The sequence below is a fragment of the Bos indicus genome, chromosome 24 (genome assembly GCF_029378745.1).
Source record: "Bos indicus isolate NIAB-ARS_2022 breed Sahiwal x Tharparkar chromosome 24, NIAB-ARS_B.indTharparkar_mat_pri_1.0, whole genome shotgun sequence".
Classification (NCBI taxonomy): Eukaryota; Metazoa; Chordata; class Mammalia; order Artiodactyla; family Bovidae; genus Bos; species Bos indicus.
In genome coordinates this window covers 7,793,292-7,814,009 of record NC_091783.1, presented here as the reverse complement: position 1 = coordinate 7,814,009, position 20,718 = coordinate 7,793,292, and the positions used below count along the sequence as shown (strand labels likewise).

The window sequence follows — 20,718 nt, the reverse complement described above, 5'->3', positions numbered from 1 at the left end:
CGTGCAGTGGCCCACATCTCATTAAAGCTCCATGTAGGCCGATTCTAACCCATAACCGCATTAAAAGAGGAGATTCTGGGATGTAAGAGTTCCTCAGTTAAACCAACTGACAGAACACAATTGGGCACACAGTGTCTCTGGATTTTTTTGCCTTAATTGTCAATTGGGATAATAATATTTATCTTGCCTACATCTTAGAGTTGTTTAAAAATTAAATGGAATAACGTAAGAAAGTGCTTTGAGAATGACAGTGCACAGCAAAAGAATATAATGATATTTTTGTCAATAAACCAAATTTATAATAGCTTGCTATTCATTAACCATTGAAATGATGATCAAACAGACATCCAAGATTATAAAAAGGCTCGAAGAAGTTTGTATGTCTCTACAAACTACTGAGCCATTGTATCTCTTTGTCCTTTTACCACGTGAGCTGAAGAAATTCAAATTTGCTTCTGAAGATCTTCATTAGAAATGATAAAATTTCAAAGTAAGATAAATTAGTTCAACTGAAGCCACATCAAAAACTGTAGCAAGAAATTTTAATAATATTGAGAGTAAATTGGAGAGCTCAGTCTTATTCAGTCATGAGATTAAGGGGTAATGGTCTTATTCACTGTATTTTTTAATATCTGGGATATTAATTTAATTTAATATCCCAGATATTAAAAAATACAGTCCATGGTATTCTGTAGGCCAGAACACTGGAATGGGTAGCCTTTCCCTTCTCCAGGGGATCTTCCCAACTCAGGGATCAAACCCAAGTCTCCAGCATTGCAGGCAGATTCTTTACCAGCTGAGCCACAAGGGAAGCCCAAGAATACTGGCGTGTATAGCCTGTCTCTTCTCCAGCGGACCTTCCAGATCCAGGAATCTAACCGGGGTCTCCTGCATTGCAGGCAGATTCTGTACCAACTGAGCTACCAAGGAAGCCCTTAAAGGATAATGGTCTTATTCACTATAAGCATTTTTAAATATCTGGAATAAATGCTGTTATGAATAAATGATTAAATAAGAAGAAGATCATCTTAAGACTGAATTTGCAGAAAGATACAGAATCAGTTGAGATCAAATTTTGGAGTGAGTAAAGAAAGTTACCATAGCTCAAAGTGGTTTCCTGCTTATGGACCCCTGGAGTTGCCTCTTATTTTCTGTTTTCCAAACTTATTCCATCAACATCCTGGAACTGCTATGAGTCTGTATCACTCAAATAAATTAATTGGTTTTTGTGGTTGTTTTTTTTTTTTCCCTATAACACAGTCAGCATCTGCTTCTAATGCTTAAAACCAATACCCTCAACTTTTACAGACACAAACCCAAACATAACAGCCTTCTTATCCTGCCATGTTCTGGGCACTGATTAAAAATCTGTAATCTGCCACCTCATATCCTTTTATTTTTAATATAAATTTATTTATTTTAACTGGAGGCTAATTACTTTACAATATTGTATTGGTTTTGCCATACATCAACATGAATCCACCACGGGTGTACATGTGTTCCCCATCCTGAACCCCACCTCCCACCTCCCTCCCCATACCATCCCTCTGGGTCATCCCAGTGCACCAGCCCTGAGCATCCTGTATCAGGCATCAAACCTGGACTGGCGATTCATTTCACATACGATAATATACATGTTTCAATGCCATTCTCCCAAATCATTCCACCCTGGCCCTCTCCCACAGAGTCCAAAAGACTGTTCTATACATCTGTGTCTCTTTTGCTGTCTCGCATACAGGGTTATTGTTACCATCTTTCTAAATTCCATGTATATGCGTTAATATACTGTATCGGTGTTTTTCTTTCTGGCTTACTTCACTCTGTATAATAGGCTCCAGTTTCATCCACCTCATTAGAACTGATTCAAATGTATTGTTTTTAATGGCTGAGTAATACTCCATTGTGTATATGTACCACTGCTTTCTTATCCATTCATCTGCTGATGGACATCTAGGTTGCTTCCATGTCCTGGCTATTATAAACAGTGCTGCGATGAACATTGGGGTACATGTGTCTCTTTCAATTCTGGTTTCCTCGGTGTGTATGCCCAGCAGTGGGATTGCTGGGTCATAAGGCAGTTCTATTTCCAGTTTTTTAAGGAATCTCCACACTGTTCTCCATAGTGGCTGTACTAGTTTGCATTCCCACCAACAGTGTAAGAGAGTTCCCTTTTCTCCACACCCTCTCCAGCATTTATTGCTTGTAGACTTTTGGATAGCAGCCCAACTGGGAAATTTTGTAGAATCAATTCCAGCTTGTATGGTCCTCTCTCCACTATTATCCTGGATGAAGAGAGATGTCGGGATGACAGTTATGCAGTCATAACTTGTGCTTATAACCACTGTTTATCAGCCCAGGTCAAGGTTCTGGTCTAGGAAGACAAGATTGTCTAAATATCCAGTGTGTCTCAGAGGATCTGAAGAGAGCCTTTAGACCATGGGTGAAGAGTCTGAGATAAAGTTATGGTAAATACCAAAACAGTAAACTAGGAAAAGAGACAACTGTTAATGCTAGACAGAAAAAAAAATATTAACTCTGGAGAGAATGAACAATCATTTTTACCGTGGTATTCAACTAAGAAGAGCATTGGCAAGATCATGAAAAAATAAACAAATATTGAAATAATCAAAAGTTTAATGTAAATATTTTGGAAGGATGGATACATGACAAAGGTGTGTGCGTGTGGTGAGTTTGTAGGAAAGACAATATCGAAATCAATAAAGAATGTCTAAAATGGAAAAACATCAATGGCACCCCACTCCAGTACTTTTGCCTGGAAAATCCCATGGACAGAGGAGCCTGGTGGGCTGTAGTCCATGGGGTCGCTAGAGTCAGACACGACTGAGCGACTTCACTTTCACTTTTCACTTTCCTGCATTGGAGAAGGAAATGGCAACCCACTCCAGTGTTCTTGCCTGGAGAATCCCAGGGACGGGGAACCCTGGTGGGCTGCCGTCTATGGGGTCACACAGAGTTGGACACGACTGAAGCGACTTAGCAGCAGCAGCAGCAGCAGTGATATATGTACACGATTCAGAAAAGCAGAGGGACTTCCCTGGTGGTGCAGTGGCTACGACCCCGTGCTCGCAGTGCAGGGCGTCCGGGTCCAGTCCCTGGTCAGGGAACTCAGGTCCCGCGTGCTGCGACCAACACCTGGTGCAGCCAAACAAACTCTTCTAACAGCAGAAAAATAAATAAGCAGAAGTGACAGTTTTTGTCTCAATGGAGGTAAAATCAGAAGGACAGGTTTTTTGTTTGTTTTTTTGTTTGTTTGTTTTTTGCCAAAATGACCCTTGTACAGCACACTTCAACTCTTTGAACTACATGCACTTACAAAACACACTAAATGCGGCATGGAGAGAAGCTACAAAGTGTCTCTCATTTGACTTTTTTTTTCTGCATTTAATCTTCATGTTAATATTATCAGGAATTTCCCCCTAATATTCTTTGATAAGTGAAACTAATGATAGTGGAGCCCTACATTTTATTCATCCAAACAACAGAATATAGTATGTTAAGGTAAACATTCACATGCCCTACAAAACCCGAGTCTAAAATTACATGTAAAACTGGAAAAAAAAATGTTCTAAAGAGGGTGACTATACAACATCATTGCAGCAGGGAAAACAGACAGTAACGGGGGATTCTTTCAGACATTTATTACCCATCCCCACACATCAGATCTTTTCTTACAACATAGTTAGTGCTTTAAATCTGGGACAGTAAAATACATAAACCAACCTTGACGATTTGTAAAAAATAATTTTAGAAAGCATTGCAGTTAATTCTAGAAGCTACAGTTCCACCTATTGGATGACTAGCAAACGAAAAATGTATAAGAGCTTAGAGACTTGATTTAGAACAATCCAATGACAGATCAGTGGAAAAGTATACAAATTTATGCAAAAAGCCTACATGTGAAGGTCAATACTTTCTAGACAGTCTAACGATGGCTTAACTAATGATGATAATAAAACAGTGGTAAGACGTGTTTATACTATTTTATATTTTTTCAAAGATATTTGCTTATCATGATTGTGGAAAAAAAGATTAACTTTGTACTCACAATTTAGCACCTCCACCCATACTTTATAAGCATCTGTATTCTACAATATCTTCAGTCTTGCTGAAATTCATACAAGTGGTACAAAACACAGCGTATTATTAAAAATCAAGGAGAAGCGCTTTGATTACAGTGATTTCTAATTTCACTGTGGACTCTACCAAAGTAGAAAATTACTGCAATGCAGCTGGACCTTTTATTTAATACAGTTTTAGAAAAACAAACATAATTTGGTTGTTTACAATAAAAGTTAAGTCATTTTTATTTCATTCTGTATAAATGGATAATATTTTTAAGTGTATATGTATATTTTAGTAATAAACTTAATTACTTAAAACTTCTGTAAGTATAAATATTTACTAGCTGAAAATTATAACCTTATCCACCTGCCTCCCATTTATAAGCATAATTTCAAGTTAATGAAATTCCTATTCTATTTTCCCAGTGTGCATAAAGGCTTTTAAATAATGTTTCAAGGTCTCTCTGATGATAATATAATCAATGCCTAATCATTGTAGGCTAATAAGATGTCTTCTTCCCCTGACAAAACTGTGTACTCTATGATGGCATTTAACAAACTTACCTACCTTGTCACCACACAGCAACTCCCTGTAATTGGTTACTTTAATGCAGATACTAAAAGAATGTCATTCAAAGAAAACATAGATTTTATTTAATATAGTACCAATAAAAATTATGTATGTAAAAAAGAACCTTAGGAAGCATTTGTTTCCTAAATAGCACCTTGCAGAAAAGATTTAACACATAATTTAATTCAATTCTGACCTTTCATGCTGTGGATCTGTTTCCTTAGTAACAACTGGAATAGTAGGTACAATAGGTTAGGGAAATACATATGTGTGTGTGCTAGTGTGTGTACATGTATATACACACAAACTATATATACCATATACCTACTATGGATACCATATATTGTATACATATACAGTAGGCATAGTTTATATATATATGTATATATAAAGCTAGAATTGTCAACCCTAATATATTAGGTACAGTTGACAATTCTAGCAAGTTAGGTATAATATTAAAGAGACTACAATCAAAGTGCTTTGTTAAGTAAAGATGTCCAAAGAAAATGAATGAACAGAGTTTCAAAAGCTAACAGATGACAGTGCAGCAGGATCTACAGAGGAGGTTGGAGAAATTTCAGCAGGACTTAAGAAGGTTCCAAATCCCTAAAAATTCTGAACCCTGGAGATGAAGAATTTAGAAAAGAAGGGACAGACTAAATAATTCTCATAAATGCTTTGAGAGACTTTTTTAAAAAAAGTTTAAAACATCCATGGCAAAAGAGACAAACTTCAAATATTGTGGTTTCCATAAACCGCACATTAAGTGGATTACATAAAAATCCTCCCTGAAATCATGTTGCCATGGTAGAAATTTTTTACTTCTCCCTATGTCATTTAGTCATTGAGGATTGGTTATCAGAATCTCCCAGAAAGTAATATTTTCATTAACTTTTAGGAAGAAGTCATTTATCTTTTAAAGGATGCCAAGTTTGCTTCACCATGGATAGAGTCAGCCATGGACACTTTCATAGATCTGATCTAGTTAACAAAACAGTAGACGGTTTTCTTGTAAAACTGCCTGCCCACGTTGTTACAAATATATCTGTGGAAACACTTCTTGAATCCAGATATAAGTATCTATAAGCAAACAAATAAAAATGACAGCTAACTCTCATTGCATGTACATAGTACAACTGGGAGTGATCGTTTTCATTCTTTCCCTTCTGAAACAGTTAGGGGCACTCACAGTTTCCATAATTCACAGAATAATTGCACTATTTGGTGTGCATGGTATGTAAAGATAAAACCACAACATATCCACTGTCTTGCTAAAACTGTAAATTACAGCTTAAGAATCTAGACAATGTGAGGATTTGCTTTGGGTTCATTTCAGATTATCATGCCAAGTCTCCAACTTTGAAACCTAAATGAATCTTTGAGATGAGTCTTTTAGAAATAAGGATCTTTTAAAGATGAGTAATAAGGGCATGAGACAGGAATGATCACTGTTTTGTCATTACCAAACCACTGTGGTTTCAAGGTGACCATGACCGTTACTGAGTTTCACAAATACTTTTCATTGTTGCTTCCATCTAGAATTTGGACAACAACAGGCATGGTCTAATTGCTCTGAGAGTCATATCATGAGGCCAAACTGGGTACTTGTCAAAGCTTTGAGGCAAAAAAAAGTTTTTCTGTACCTTCCTACTCTTTGATCCCTTTTCCTCCTTCCTTACACCCTCCTCAGCCTCTTCCCCTCTCCTTCCCAGTAATGGACTTGGGCCCCACTCCTACACAGCTCTAGCAAGCCCTTAACTGACTTAGCCCATCCACCCTTTTCTGGCCATGTTGTTGTTATTGTTGCTCCGTCACTAAGGCATGTCCGACTCCTTGTGACCCCATGGACTACAGCACACTAGGCTCCTCTGTCCTCAACTTTCTCCCAGAGTTTGCTCAAATTCATGTCTACTGGGTCAGTGATGCAATCTAACCATCTTAACCTCTGTTGCCCTCCTTGCCTTTTGTCTTCAATCTTTCCCAGCATCAGGGTCTTTTCCAGTGAGTCAGCTCTTCCCATCAGGTGCCCAAAGTAGTGGAGCTTCAGCTTCAGCATCAGTCCTTCCAATTGATATTCAGGGTTGATTTCCTTTCTGGCCATGATGACTGCTTAACGATGGACAAGTCATCGAATGTGCTTGCTCTCTACCAGGCAGAAACAAGGATTATGACTTGCTGAGAGTTGTCGGCAGTCATCTTGGAAACACAAGCGGAAAGCCTGAAGGAGAGTGAGGCTAACATCAAGGGAAGTAGATCCGATGCTGTGAAAGGGGATCCAGAAACTGTCTTTTGTCCATTCTTAATTCTGGACATAATCTTTAAGCCCTGGAAAATAACCCTTCCCTGAAGCTTGATCTTCCCTGGATTGTCCCATTACATGATTCAATGTTTCCTTTCATGTAAAAGCTAATTACAGTCAGGTTTTCTAAAACATATCTGTTAAGAATGCTCTCTATGGTTAGGCAGTATTTTTCTTGTCGAATGAAATAAATTTGGTCAACCAATATCCAAGGTAGACATTAAATAGTGGGAAGAACTGTATGACAATCCATTTACATAATAGTTATCATTTACATTCTCCTATGATGGGCTTAGACTCTAGCCCTTGGTCCAAGACAGAAGACCGGGTGGTTGACATAAATGTCCTCTCCTGCACCACCTGCCGGTGGATTGGGAGGGAAGGGATTTCTGTAGTTGTTGGTTGCCTAGAAAGATAAACACAGAGGATGTTAATAATTCACTGCATTTCAGCACTTAATCAAGACACTCAAAACAAATTTCTCCTCAATTCAACCATAATATAGGTCAAATTTCTATTACAATTAATTTCATAAACCATTCTCTTCATTGCATGGACTTTCCACGAGAAAATTACATTCTTGATCTCGTGACTCTGAGATACAACAGAGACTAGTCTTGATTATCACTTGATATAGAGGGATATAAATTACCTCTTTAGATGTAAAATTCTCTCTCCTGATGTTACGCTATTTCAAAGAGAACAATAATTCGCATTTTTATATGGAAGGTCTAGTACAGTATTTTCCCGTAGTGGATAACCATTCATTTCTGTTGAACGGATGAATTACTAAATACGTGTTTTTAAAGTACACCATGTCCTGGCTTAGGAATAAGCAACTGAACACAACTTAAAAATTACAAAAGCAAGAGGACATTCACTTTCCAGACGATGTTTTACAGTCATTAATCTTCCCTAGCTAATCAAGTCTCTTTGACCACATGTATGCATGTGTGTGACAGAAGATGCAGAGGCATAAGTGAGAGCAGGGAGAGAGAGCAGGGGACGGAAATGAAGGGAAGAGGAGGAGGAGAGAGAGGCCTTTTGGTGAGTAGTGAGGAGCTTGAAAATTTAGAGTGGTATTGGTGTTTGCACAAAGAAAGCAAAAGTAAAGTTCAAGTGGTATTGCTATCTACTCAATTTGTCTTTTTTAAAAGAGCCCCCAAAGAATCAAGGAAGTCTAACTTTGACAGACCAGCTGACTAACTTTCTAATTGCCACTCAAAATATTAAAAAGCCTGCAAAAGCCTGGAAGCGTTGAACATCTAGGGCAGGAAGTTGCAAAGCGCCTTTCCTCCCCTGGAATTCAGAGCAATAAGTGTACCTTTGCATTGGCTTGAGTGGACAACAGCTAAGGACAGAGAAGAGACCCAAAAATTGTATGTGACAGAACAAAGCCAGGCTTCTCCAGCCTTTGCACTTGGTGCCCAGAAGCAAACCATGAGTTATTGAGGAAGACAAAAATTTGTTTTGCAAAGAGTAACTCCTTAATAGAAGAAGAAAGCTAAACTGAGAGATTATTAAGAAGTCTGAAGCACACACACTGGATTGTCAGAAGCTTTTTAGAACTGGATGTTTTGGCCATGTAGCATTCAAGTGCAAATAATTTAATTGAAGAGAAATGGATGTAATTTTAGATAACACTCGGGGAAATGTTTTATTGTAAGATTTTGTAAACAGAAAAATGTGCATTAGAGGGAATATTTGACCTACAGTGGAGATAATGAGTGAGCATGGAAATAAGCATACATCTTATCTGCAAACCCAGAAACCTCCTCTTTCAATTAAACATGAAGGGGCAGGAGCAGGTAGAAAGACAATGTCATGGTTAACCCGCGTCCTGCCCAGCAGAAGGGTCTCTAGCTTCATAATCTGGACATCAATTAATTAATCAATTAATCCAAATATCATTTCAGTAATGAATATCCTGTATTGCATCCTTTTATGTGCTTGCTATGCGTTAGTTTAAATTAATTTAACCCTCACAAAAACCTCAAGACACAGAATATCGTCATGCCCTGCACCGGGTCAGAGAGCATCTCCCCCAAATGTATGTACTTCCTAGACCTTCATTAATGTGACCTTATGTGGAAACAGGGTTGCTTCAGTTGTCACTGGTTAAGATGAGGTCGTACTGAAGAACCATGGGCCCTTAGCTCAATATCACTGGTGCCCTTAAAGAAACGGAGAAGAGACACAGACATTCACGTGTGCATGCGGAATAACGCCATGTGAAGACAGAGGAAGAGGTTTGGGCAATGTGTCGACAAGCTGCAGATTGCTGATAACCGCGGAAACGGAGAGAGAAGCACGGAGCAGAGCCTCGTGCCAAAAAGGACTCGACCCTGCGGAGACCTTGATTCTAGATTTAAGCCCTCCAGAACTGTGAGAGAACAGGGTTCTCTTGTTTCTAGTCACCCACTTTGTGGTAATTTTGTCGTTGCAGGCCTCCAATGGCGGTAGCTAAACGTGCAATGTTGACTATTAAGTGTAATTGCTCCTTTATTTATATGGATGTAAAACAGTGTCCAAGGGTATTAATCATAGGAGACTAAATCAGAAAAGAACTGCTTCATCAAATAGCTGAGACTTGAACAACAGGCGACTGTGTGGTTAGGTTATTGAGAATAAAAAAGAAGCTTGCAAGCTGCAAAATGAACTGACTTGACAAGACACTCAGGATGCACAAAAGAGTTGGGGGGGAGAGGGGAGTAACTATTCTGAGAACACTTACCCTATTCTGTGTGATCCAGACGTCTTTAAATAGGCCTCTTTTCTGTTGCCTTTTCTTTCTGGGAACACATGTACAAAAGAGAAATTAAGAATGACATGTCAGCACTAGCAGTATTTCTTCTTTTTTTTCCCAAAGATTTTTTTTGATGTAGACCATTTTTAAAGTCCTTATTGAATGTGTTACAATACTGCTTCTGTTTTAAGTTTTGGTTTTTTGCCACAAGGCATGTGGGTCTCAGCTCCCCGACCAGGGACTGAACCTGTGCCCCCTGCATTGGAAGGAGAAGTCTTAACCACTGGACCACCAGGGATGTCCCAGCACTCTCATGATTTCAAACGCTCTATACCTCACCTGCACCCCAACCCTTACTGATTAAGCTGAAGTTGTTCATGGCTGCTTTATATGCAGTCACTCAAAATTCCATTGACCTAAATTTTTCCATTTTCCCTACATTCTCCAATGTGCTCACAAATGGCAAAGGCAGCTAAATGGATATCCAGTAGTGTAGCTTAGTAATTAATCTCAGGGAGTTTACTGAAGAATGCTGCAGAGTAGGTTGTTACATATATGACTGACAACCTTCTCCAAATAATTTCAGACATTTCCCACAATTAAAAGTTCCTTTTAAATGCCCACAGTGTAACTTCTTGGATGACAATGACAAAAGAACTAAGCTTTACAGACTCTTTCAGGCACTTCACTAAACCATCTGTATTGCTTTGCTTGCTGAGCCCCTTCAGGTGCGTCCCACATTTTGCAACCTTATGGACCGTAGCCCGCCAGGCTCCTCTGTCCATGGGATTCTCCAGGCAAGAATACTGCAGTGGGTTGCCACGTCCTTCTCCAGGGGATCTTCCTGACTCAGGGATCAAACTCTTTTCACAAGTGAGGAAATATATGCAGATCTATGACCTTTGATTCATTGTTAAATTATCATTCACAAGGCTTGTTATATCATAATATAGAGTTAACTTTCCAAGTAGGTCCAAATATATATATATATGTGTGTGTGTGTGTGTGTGTATGTGTGTATACATGTGTACATGTGTAAAGAAATATATTTTAACATAAGCCTTAGTGTATACAATGTGATGAAAGAAAAGAGAACATGATTTCTTTTCTTTCAGTTTTATTGAGATATAACTGACATGGAGCACTGTATGGGCTTTCCTGGCGGCTCAGCAGCAAAGAATCTGCCTGCCAATACAGGAGACGTGGGTTCAATCCCTGTGTCAGGAAGATCCCCTGGAAAAGGAAAGGGGGCCTGGTGCCCAGGGGCTTCTGGGTGTGTGCCAGGCATGAAGGAAGGATTTCGTTTCCTCCAGGCACCCTGTGATGTATTATGGCTCCTCTCCAGGTCAATGCATCTGAAGCTGAAGCTGCAGGATTAGTTTAAACGTTTGCTAAAACAGAGTTCAGAAGGTCATTGTCAGGTCCTTGGGTCATTTTTCAAGACGTTTCTATTCTAAGCAATGACCACAAACCGATACTAGCGACAGGGTAGAAAAGAGGACCCAATTTTTGCTTTGTGGTTTTGGCCATGATCGTGCATTCAGGTCCACTAATCTTCTTTTTATCACATTTAACCAAGTAGAACAATATATTCTACAGTTCCATTTAGCTATTCACGTAAAAGTGATGCATTCTCATGACTCAAAATCCATCCTGTCTGACACCTGTGACCCTCCCGAGACCTGCCTGTCGCTCAGTCTCTCTCCGCTGTGTTTCCCGTGTTCCCATGCGCTCTAGCTGTCACGTTGGCCCTCAGCACATCTTTATGAACCAAGGTGAAGCAGGGGAGAAACCCTCACTGCCACTAACAACCTGGCTTCCGCACCTCGATTTGCTTATTTCTGACCAGGGATTGACTGGAGGGCAGCCCGCCATGCAGAGAAAGGGACATCGACAGTTTCATGTTTCAACTTAATTAGGCATATGCTTGTGGACCATCCATTGTTTGGAAAGATTAGCACTAAATGCCATCAAGCACAAAGAAATGAATAAAACACAACCCCTGCCATTATGAATAGCAGGGAAGACAAGCGAGGAGGAAATGATTAAACTACAAAGCAGGCTGAGAGGCGTGGAGGGTGAGAGGCGCAATGGGACTCTGGATGGTGACCTCACGTCTGCTTGCAGGAGGTGGAATGCAGGGCAGCCCCCCAGAGGGGACATGCTCCCCACACCAAGAACATCCACAGGACTGAGGCTAAATCTGGGGGAACCAGCATTTTGGTGGCATCACAGAGGGGAAGAGTCGGGTGTGTTCACAGAATAAAAGTTGTATTTCAATACAACTGGTCAATATCAGGAGAGTAAGTAAAGTAGAAAATATGAATGAATATTAGATTGAAAGAAAGTGAAGTCGCTCAGGCATGTCCAACTCTTTGTGGCCCCATGGAGTGTAGGCTACCAGGCTCCTCCATCCATGGGATTTTCCAGGCAAGAATACTAGAGTGGGTTGCCATTTCCTCTTTCAGGGGATCTTCCCAACCCAGGGATCGAACCCTGGGCTCCGGCATTGCAGGCAGACACTTTACCATCTGAGCCACCAGGGAAGTTCCTGAATATTAGATTGAGGTTAGATTAATCAGGCTGAACAGAGGGTACCTGTGACACAAGGTTAATGAGTTTAGCATTATTCTGGTGGCAGTGGAAACATAAACAGTCTTTAAACAGGGAGACAAGGTGGTCAGTCTAACTTTTAGAGAGGAACCAGGAAACATCAGATGAGTTAGAAGGAGAGAGATACCTGGGAGCAGGCAAGCAAGTTGGAGGGATCTCAGATGGCAGGTGAGCAGTGAGGGCCGCCTTTGGAGAGCTGCAGGCTGGGGGCGTGGCAACAAGATGGAGAAACCTACGGGAAACCCTACCAATAAGCACACATGAGTGTGTGTGTGTGTGTGTGTACATTAATATTACTGGGGGAGAGGAGTGGAGATGGATGTAGATATTCACTCAACAAACATATAATAAATGGTTACAATGTGTCAGACTTTCAAAAAGCAGACACCAAAAGTTTGGTTCCTTCTTTCCCTGAGACTTAAATGCAAGGGGTGGGATTGGGAGTGGGAGGGAAGCTGAAAGAGAGGGGATATGAATACATTGACAACATCCATTAGATCATCATTGAAAAAGCAAGAGAGTTCCAGAAAAACATCTACTTTATTGACTATGCCAAAGCCTTTGACAGTGTGGATCACAACAAACTATGGAAAATTCTGAAAGAGATGGGGATACCAGACCACCTGACCTACCTCCTGAGAAATCTGTATGCAGGTCAAGAAGCAATAGTTAGAAATGGACATGGAAAAACAGACTGGTTCCAAATCAGGAAGGAAGTATGTCAAGACTATATTGTCACCCTGCTTATTTAACTTATACACAGAGTACATCATGAGATACGCTGGGCTGGATGAAGCACAAGCTGGAATCAAGATTGAGGGGAAAAATATCAATAACCTCAGATATGCAGATGATACCACCCTTATGGCAGAAAGTGAAGAGGAACTAAAAAGCCTCTTGATGAAAGTGAAAGAGGAGAGTGAAAAACTTGGCTTAAAACTCAACATTCAGAAAACGAAGATCATGGCATCTGGTCCCATCACTTCATGGGAAATAGATGGGAAACAATGGAAACAGTGACAGGCTTTATTTTGGGGGGCTCCAAAATCACTGCAGATGGCAACTGCAGCCATGAAATTAAAAGATGCTTGCTCCTTGGAAGAAAAGTTATGACCTAGACAGCTTATTAAAAAGCAGAGACATTACTTTGCCAACAAAGGTCTGTCTAATCAAAGCTATGGTTTTTCCAGTGGTCATGTATGGATGTGAGAGTTGGACTGTGAAGAAAGCTGAGTGCCAAAGAATTGATGCTTTTGAACTATGGTGTTGGAGAAGACCCTTAAGAGTCCCTTGGACCACAAGGGGATCCCAACAGTCCATCCTAAAGGAAATCAGTCCTGAATATTCATTGGAAGGACTGATGCTAAAGCTGAAACTCCAATACTTGGGCCACCTGATGCGAAGAACTGATTCATTGGAAAGGACCCTGATGCTGGGAAAGATTGAAGGCAGGAGGAGAAGGGAACGACAGAGGATGAGATGGTTGGATGGCATCACCGACTCAATGGACATGAGTTTGAGCAAGCTCCGGGAGTTGGTGATGGACAGGGAGGGCATTCTGCAGTCCATGGAGTTGCAAAGAGTCAGACACAACTGAGCAACTGAACTGAACTGAATACATACACAAGTAACTGATTCAGGTTGTCTCATGGCAGAAACCAGCACAACATGGTAAAGCGATTATCCAGTTAAAAATAACTCAGTAAATAAATTAACACATTAGTTAGAATCACGAGTTATAAGGAATGATTCCAACCCAATGTGACTACAAATAAGATTGCCACAAATACCTAGACTGGTGAGTCGATGAATGTGGGGCAGCTAGGAGGGAAGGGTCAACCAAGAACATCCTAGAAAATTCCCAAGAGTGTCACAGACAATAAAAGGTAGGAGACTTTAGAAGAGGCAAGGTGGCCCCCTGCTCTCTCTAGGGTAGCCCCTCCCAACTCCTTTCTTCTCAATAATCTGTAATAAAGGCACCTATATTACTTGTTTCAGACATTATATAACCATTTAAAATCACACTGTTTGCTTATTAGAATGTGCATGCCATTACATCTCATTCACTGTGGTCAGAATAAATAAATAAATGAAGGTGTTGGGGGTTCCCAGGTGGCGCAGTGATAAAGAACCTGCCTACCAATGCTGGAGACACAAGAGATGCAGGATAGATCCCTGGGTCAGGAAGATCCCCTGGAGGAGGAAATGGCAACCCTCTCCAGTGTTCTTGCCTGGAGAACCCCATAGACAGAGGAACCTAGCGGGCTACAGTCCCTGGGGTAGCAAAGAGTTGGACATGACTGAGCATACATGTAATGAGTGTTCAGCCCTGGTTTTGGCCTCAGAATCCACCCCTCCCCGACCCCTCTGTCACACACACACACCTCGCCCCCCCATCTGCCAGCCTTTTGTGTTTGCAGGAGGAAGAAGACAGATATAGCTGCAGACAGGCAGTTGAACCTGTGGATGAGGGGGTGGACTGCCCACTCCTCCTAATTCTGAGATGAACTGCTCTAGCCTTCTCCTCTAACACCCCCACAGCCCCTGCTCCTCCTCTACCTTTAAGAACAGCATTCAAAGGACATGGCCTCAGTACATGAGTCCTAAGACAGCTCAGCCAGCTGCTGGGTCATTAATAGAGAAACTCGAGCATCAGAATTACTCAGGAGGAGCTGCAGTACTCACCTCTTGTAAGTAATGACAGTGATGGTGGTAATTAGGATAACCAATAGGAACAGAAGAACTGCCCCACCAGCCACAAAGGGGATGTATGAGTTCTTGGTTTCACCTAGGAGGAAAAAAAATAAATAAATTATAGGAGGAATTAGGAACTCAGCTAAAGCTAGAATAGAGAGGAAGTTGGGAAAATTTTTAAAGTGTACATTAATCATCACAGAATAACAATGTATATAAAACAAAGAATCCAATTTAAAAAACATAGGATGAGTAGGGGGAAAAGATTTCTTCTTTCAGAGTCTCCTAAATATCTCTGACTCCTCACAGATTTTCCTTACTTCCTTGATCTAATAGTGGGTTTGACACCTTAAGAAGAATAAGAATAGAAAGCATTTATTCACGGTAGGTAGCACTTCATTCTAATGAACTCCCAATCAGAAACACAAAATCTTTAGTAGGAAAAAAAAAACTATCAAACTAGTATATAAATGAAGATTACTGCTGGGACTTCCCTGGTGATCTAACGGTTAAGACTTTGCCTTCCACTACAAGGGATGCAGATTCAATGCCTAGTCAGTGAACTAAGATTCCACATGCTTTACAGCCAAAAACCCAAAATATAAAACAGAAGCAATACTGTAACAGATTCAATAAAGACTTTCTAAATGGTCCACGTTAAAAAAAAAAAAAATCTTTTTTAAAAAATGAAGATTACTCCTTAGTTCTGATAATAATAAGTACATCACAACAGTATGTAACTTTGATATCTGTAAGTGGAATTTTGCTTAAGAAATACTGGCTACTTAATGGTAGTTTAGGATAAAAATAATCAAGAAAAGTATGTTACTTTTCCAACTCAGGTATTAACTGGACAGACCAGCGATCGGGGTAAAAGGAAAATCTGAAATTTTCACACTGATTCTTTCACTATTTAGCTATTTGACCTCCAGCAAATTCCTAACCTTCTCTGCCAGCCTTCCTCCAACTGTCAAGTGATGCCAACACTCCTAATTACATCACGGAATTGGGATAAGAGTCTAATGAGGCAATATTCAAATGAGCAATATTTGCTCCCCTCTGGACTGAGATCCTGTGAGATCAGAGACCATCTTATCTTTCAGATGTCCTCCTGCCCACAGCACACCTCACCCACCACCACCCACAGAGCTCCTTGCAAGAAGATATCAGAATGTGTTGTCGATGGAAGTGGGATTGAACGGAAACCAAGGTGCTGTCTTTATGCCCATCTCTCTTTAGATGGCAAATTTTCCAGGCCCCCCTCCTGCAGAAAAGGGGCTGCTATGGCAGAGAACAACACAACTGCCCATCCTCTTGAAACTGAGATTTAATTTCCTGATTCCCAGGCTGTCTGGAATCCCATGGCAACCTGAAAACCATGCTTTTCACAGCAGTCTTCCCAATCTCTCATTCAGATGATTTCTTCCTTCCTGACTCACTATTTAGCTGAGATTTTTTTTCATGTCAGTTCAGTTCAGTCCCTCAGTCGTGTCCGACTCTTTGCGACCCCACAAATTGCAGCACTCCAGGCCTCCCTGTCCATCACCAACTCCTGGAGTTCACTCAGACTCATGTCCATCGAGTGGGGGATGCCATCCAGCCATCTCATCCTCTGTCGTCCCTTTTTCCTCCCGCCCCCAATCCCTCCCAGCATCAGAGTCTTTTCCAATGACTCAACTCTTCGCATGAGGTGGCCAAAGTACTGGAGTTTCAGCTTTAGCATCATTCCTTCCAAAGAACACCCAGGACTGATCTCCTTCAGAATGGACTGGTTGGATCTCCTTGCAGTCCAAGGGACTCTCAAGAGTCTTCTCCAACACCACAGTTCAAAAGCATCAATTCTTCGGCACTCAGCTGTCTTCACAGTCCAGCTCTCACATCCATACATGACCACTGGAAAAATGATAGCCTTGACTAGACAGACCTTTGTTGGCAAAGTAATATCTCTGCTTTTGAATATGCTATCTAGGTTGGTCATAACTTTCCTTCCAAAGAGTAAGCGTCTTTTAATTTTATGGCTGCAATCACCATCTGCAGTGATTTTGGAGCCCAAAAAAATAAAGTCTCTCACTGTTTCCACTGTTTCCCCATCTATTTCCCATGAAGTGATGGGACCGGATGCCATGATCTTTGTTTTCTGAATGTTGAGCTTTAAGCCAACTTTTTCACTCTCCTCTTTCACTTTCATCAAGAGGCTTTTAGTTCCTCTTCACTTTCTGCCATAAGGGTGGTATCATCTGCATATCTGAGGTTATTGATATTTCTCCTGGCAATCTTGTTTCCAGCTTGTGCTTCATCCAGCCCAGTGTTTCTCATGATGTACTCTGCATATAAGTTAAATAAGCAGGGTAACAATAAACAGCCTTGACGTACTCCTTTTTCTATTTGGAACCAGTCTGTTGTTCCATGTCCAGTTCTAACTGTTGCCTCCTGACCTGTATATAGGTTTCTCAGAAGGCAGGTCAGGTGGTCTGGTATTCCCATCTCTTTCAGAATTTTCCACAGTTTTTTGTGATCCACAGAGTCAAAGGCTTTGTCATAATCAATGATAAGAGCTCAAAGTTTACTCCACTCATTCTTTGGTAAGGTTTACTGCAAAGAGAGACTGAATCATATAATAAACACTATTTTTACTTTTTAAATTTGTTTAACCTATAAGGTGAATAAAGGTAGCAAAATATATGAACACTTTAAAGACCTCGTACGTAGCATCTAAGATGGGGTTTTGTTCAGATATGATGGGGAGAAGGAAACTGAAATTTATTCAGAGCAAAAAATACATTGAATCATCACTGCAAAAGGAACAAGGGAATTTTCTCCCAATCAAATAAGAAATTAGCATTTTTCAGTTCTTGGCACATTTTTAAAAGTAAACAAAATATCTGAAGTTATTCTGCATTATAACACAGGCTTATGAAAGGACCACAGTTGCTATGCTGACATAATTTGAATATAGTAGGTGCTAAGGTTAAGTCAAATGAACAATTGTGAAAGAAAAAAATGAAAGTTATGATCAAAAAATTCATTGACAGTACTCTGGGAAAATAATTTACCTACTTTTTGAAATATTTTTTAGATCTTAATTACACTAAAAAAAGAAAGAAAGAAACAAAACCAATCTGGGTAGACTACAGAGATCTAAATGTTTAAATGTAAACATGAGAAAAATGTGAGTATTATTTAATCTCTGAAATGAGAAATGACTTTCCAGTTTATACAAATAAGCAAATACATAGGATCTATTGGGTCAAAATGAAAAGTATCTGGAGGTCAAAGTCATCACAAACAACATGCAGAAACAAAAAAAATCAGTTGACATCTTTAACATACCCTTGCTATTAAGAGAAAACTAAGCAAGACAATGAGAAGGATGTGGATAACTTATTAACCAAAGCACTTAAATTTGCATGAAAGGAAGCCAGTGGCAAGATGGATGACCTCAAGTTCAATCTAGGGAGCGAAATCTACCACAACCAGCCTCCAGGAAGAAAGCATTCTCTGTACATCCATCCTTTCATGAACTGCTTGCACATTTGATTAATTTTTTCTCTACAAAAATGTTCAGAAATATGAACAAAGAGTTTTGTGAAACATTTATAACAGCAAAAAAAAAAAATCTTTATTTTCTGAGAGCAGACTAAAGCAAGACTACATAGCGGAGGGTCTCATACGAAACTAGCATCACTAGCGGGCTTGTTAAAATGCAGATGGCTGAGTGGTCCCCTTGGAGTTTCTGACTCAGTAGGCTAGGGAGGGATTCCCAGGTGGTGCGCATAGTTTTGCCTTTTCCAGGTTATCACATGGTACGTAGCCATTTCAGATTGGTTTCTTTCACTTAGCAATATGCATTAAGATTCCTCCATGTCTTTGTGGGTGTGGAGATTCCTTAAAAAACTGGAAATAGAACTGCCTTATGATCCAGCAATCCCACTGCTGCGCATACACACCGAGGAAACCAGAATTGAAAGAGACACGTGTACCCCAATGTTCATCGCAGCACTGTTTATAATAGCCAGGACATGGAAGCAACCTAGATGTCCATCAGCAGATGAATGGATACGAAAGCTGTGGTACATATACACAATGGAGTATTACTCAGCCATTAAAAACAATACATTTGAATCAGTTCTAATGAGGTGGATGAAACTGGAGCCTATTATACAGAGTGAAGTAAGCCAGAAAGAAAAACACCAATATAGTATACTAACGCATATATATGGAATTTAGAAAGATGGTAACGATAACCCTGTATACGAGACAGCAAAAGAGACACTGATGTATAGAACAGTCTTTTGGACTCTGTGGGAGAGGGAAAGGGTGGGATGATTTGGGAGAATGGCATTGAAATATGTATAATATCATATATGAAACGAGTCGCCAGTCCAGATTCGATGCACAATACTGGATGCTTGGGGCTGGTGCACTGGGACTACCCAGAGGGGTGGTATGGGGAGGGAGGAGGGAGGAGGGTTCAGGATGGGGAACACATGTATGCCTGTGGTGGATTCATTTCGATATATGGCAGAACCAATACAATATTGTAAAGTTTAAAAATAAAATTAAATTAAAAAAAAAGAAGAATCCTCCTGTCAATGCAGGAGACACAGGCGACTCGAATTCAATCCCTGGGTCAGGAAGATCCCCTGGAGAAGGAAAAGGCAACCCAGCACAGAGTTCTTGCCTGGAAAATTCCATGGAGAGAAGAACCTGGTGGCAGAAGAGCCTGGTGGACTACTGTCTATGGGGTCACAAAGAGTTGGACATGACGAAGCAACTGAGCACACAGGTCTGGGAGGGTCCCAGAATTTGCAGGTCCTGTGTGATGCTGGTTTGGAGCCACCTCTTTGAGAATCAGGGCATGGACATTAGAATGATGAGTGTAAAGAATTCCAGTGAAATGGAAAACTGTTGACTATAAATAGAAAGTTAAGTAAAATTTCAAAGCCAGAATTCACAAATGCGCATGCTAAGATATCTCAATAGAGGATAGAACTTATGAGAAAAAAAGTCTGCCAGGCAACAGCATGCCACAGTTTTAAAGTGATGAGCTTCAGGGAATAGAATTAAAAGTGATTATTTCTTTAGGCTTTTTGCTATTTTCCAAATGTACTAAATGATAATAGTCAGAAAAAAAACAGTAGAAAAACTTAGAGGTCTGCCTGCTTAAAACAGAATACTCTGCCGGTTTTTAATGGTTATATTTAAAGTGCAGGACGTAGAGAGTTTCTCTGCAGAACTGTACTCAGAACCCTTAAAAATCACAATGGCTTTCTTTGTTAAGCTCTACATTATGATAAGTAAGTAGAAACCACTGAAAAGTATGGTGATTTGTTTCATGCTGCTTACTTATAAAACCAAAATCAAAATTTCAGATTCTTCACATTCTTTCATGTGAAGTATGTTGGCTCTTTTTAACCTCTTCTAGCAAATGTTGGACTCAGATCCATCTTACTCATTTTTTAACACGTAGTATTTTAAGGCACAGTGCGTACTTGGCATTAGAGACGGAATGGTGGGTAAAAACAAAAAACAAAAAAACAAAAAGGTAGAGATTCAATCACACTCCAGAGGTATGACAATCCAGATATCTCAGCCTAAAGCCAATACTACTTTTTTAAAAAATTTCTTTCTTTTCTTTTTTTTTTTTACTTTTTTGGCCAGGCAGTGCAGCATGTGAGATCTTAGTTCCCCAAGCAGGGATTAAACCTGTGCC

General features: G+C 40.2%; 1 protein-coding gene across 3 annotated transcripts in view; it reads right to left on the bottom strand.

Moving 5' to 3' along the window:
* Positions 1-2,616: 2,616 nt before the first annotated feature.
* CD226 (CD226 molecule) overlaps positions 2,617-20,718 on the bottom strand; it is a 114,182-nt gene continuing 96,080 nt past the window's right edge. For all 3 annotated transcript variants that reach the window (XM_019986993.2, XM_019986992.2, XM_070778678.1), the window contains exons 5-7: positions 14,997-15,099; positions 9,687-9,744; positions 2,617-7,358 (exon numbers count right to left, since the gene is read on the bottom strand). In XM_019986993.2, coding sequence (XP_019842552.2) covers positions 7,245-7,358; positions 9,687-9,744; positions 14,997-15,099 — 275 coding nt within the window. In that variant the 3' untranslated portion in view covers positions 2,617-7,244. The remainder of the gene's footprint in view (positions 7,359-9,686; positions 9,745-14,996; positions 15,100-20,718) is intronic.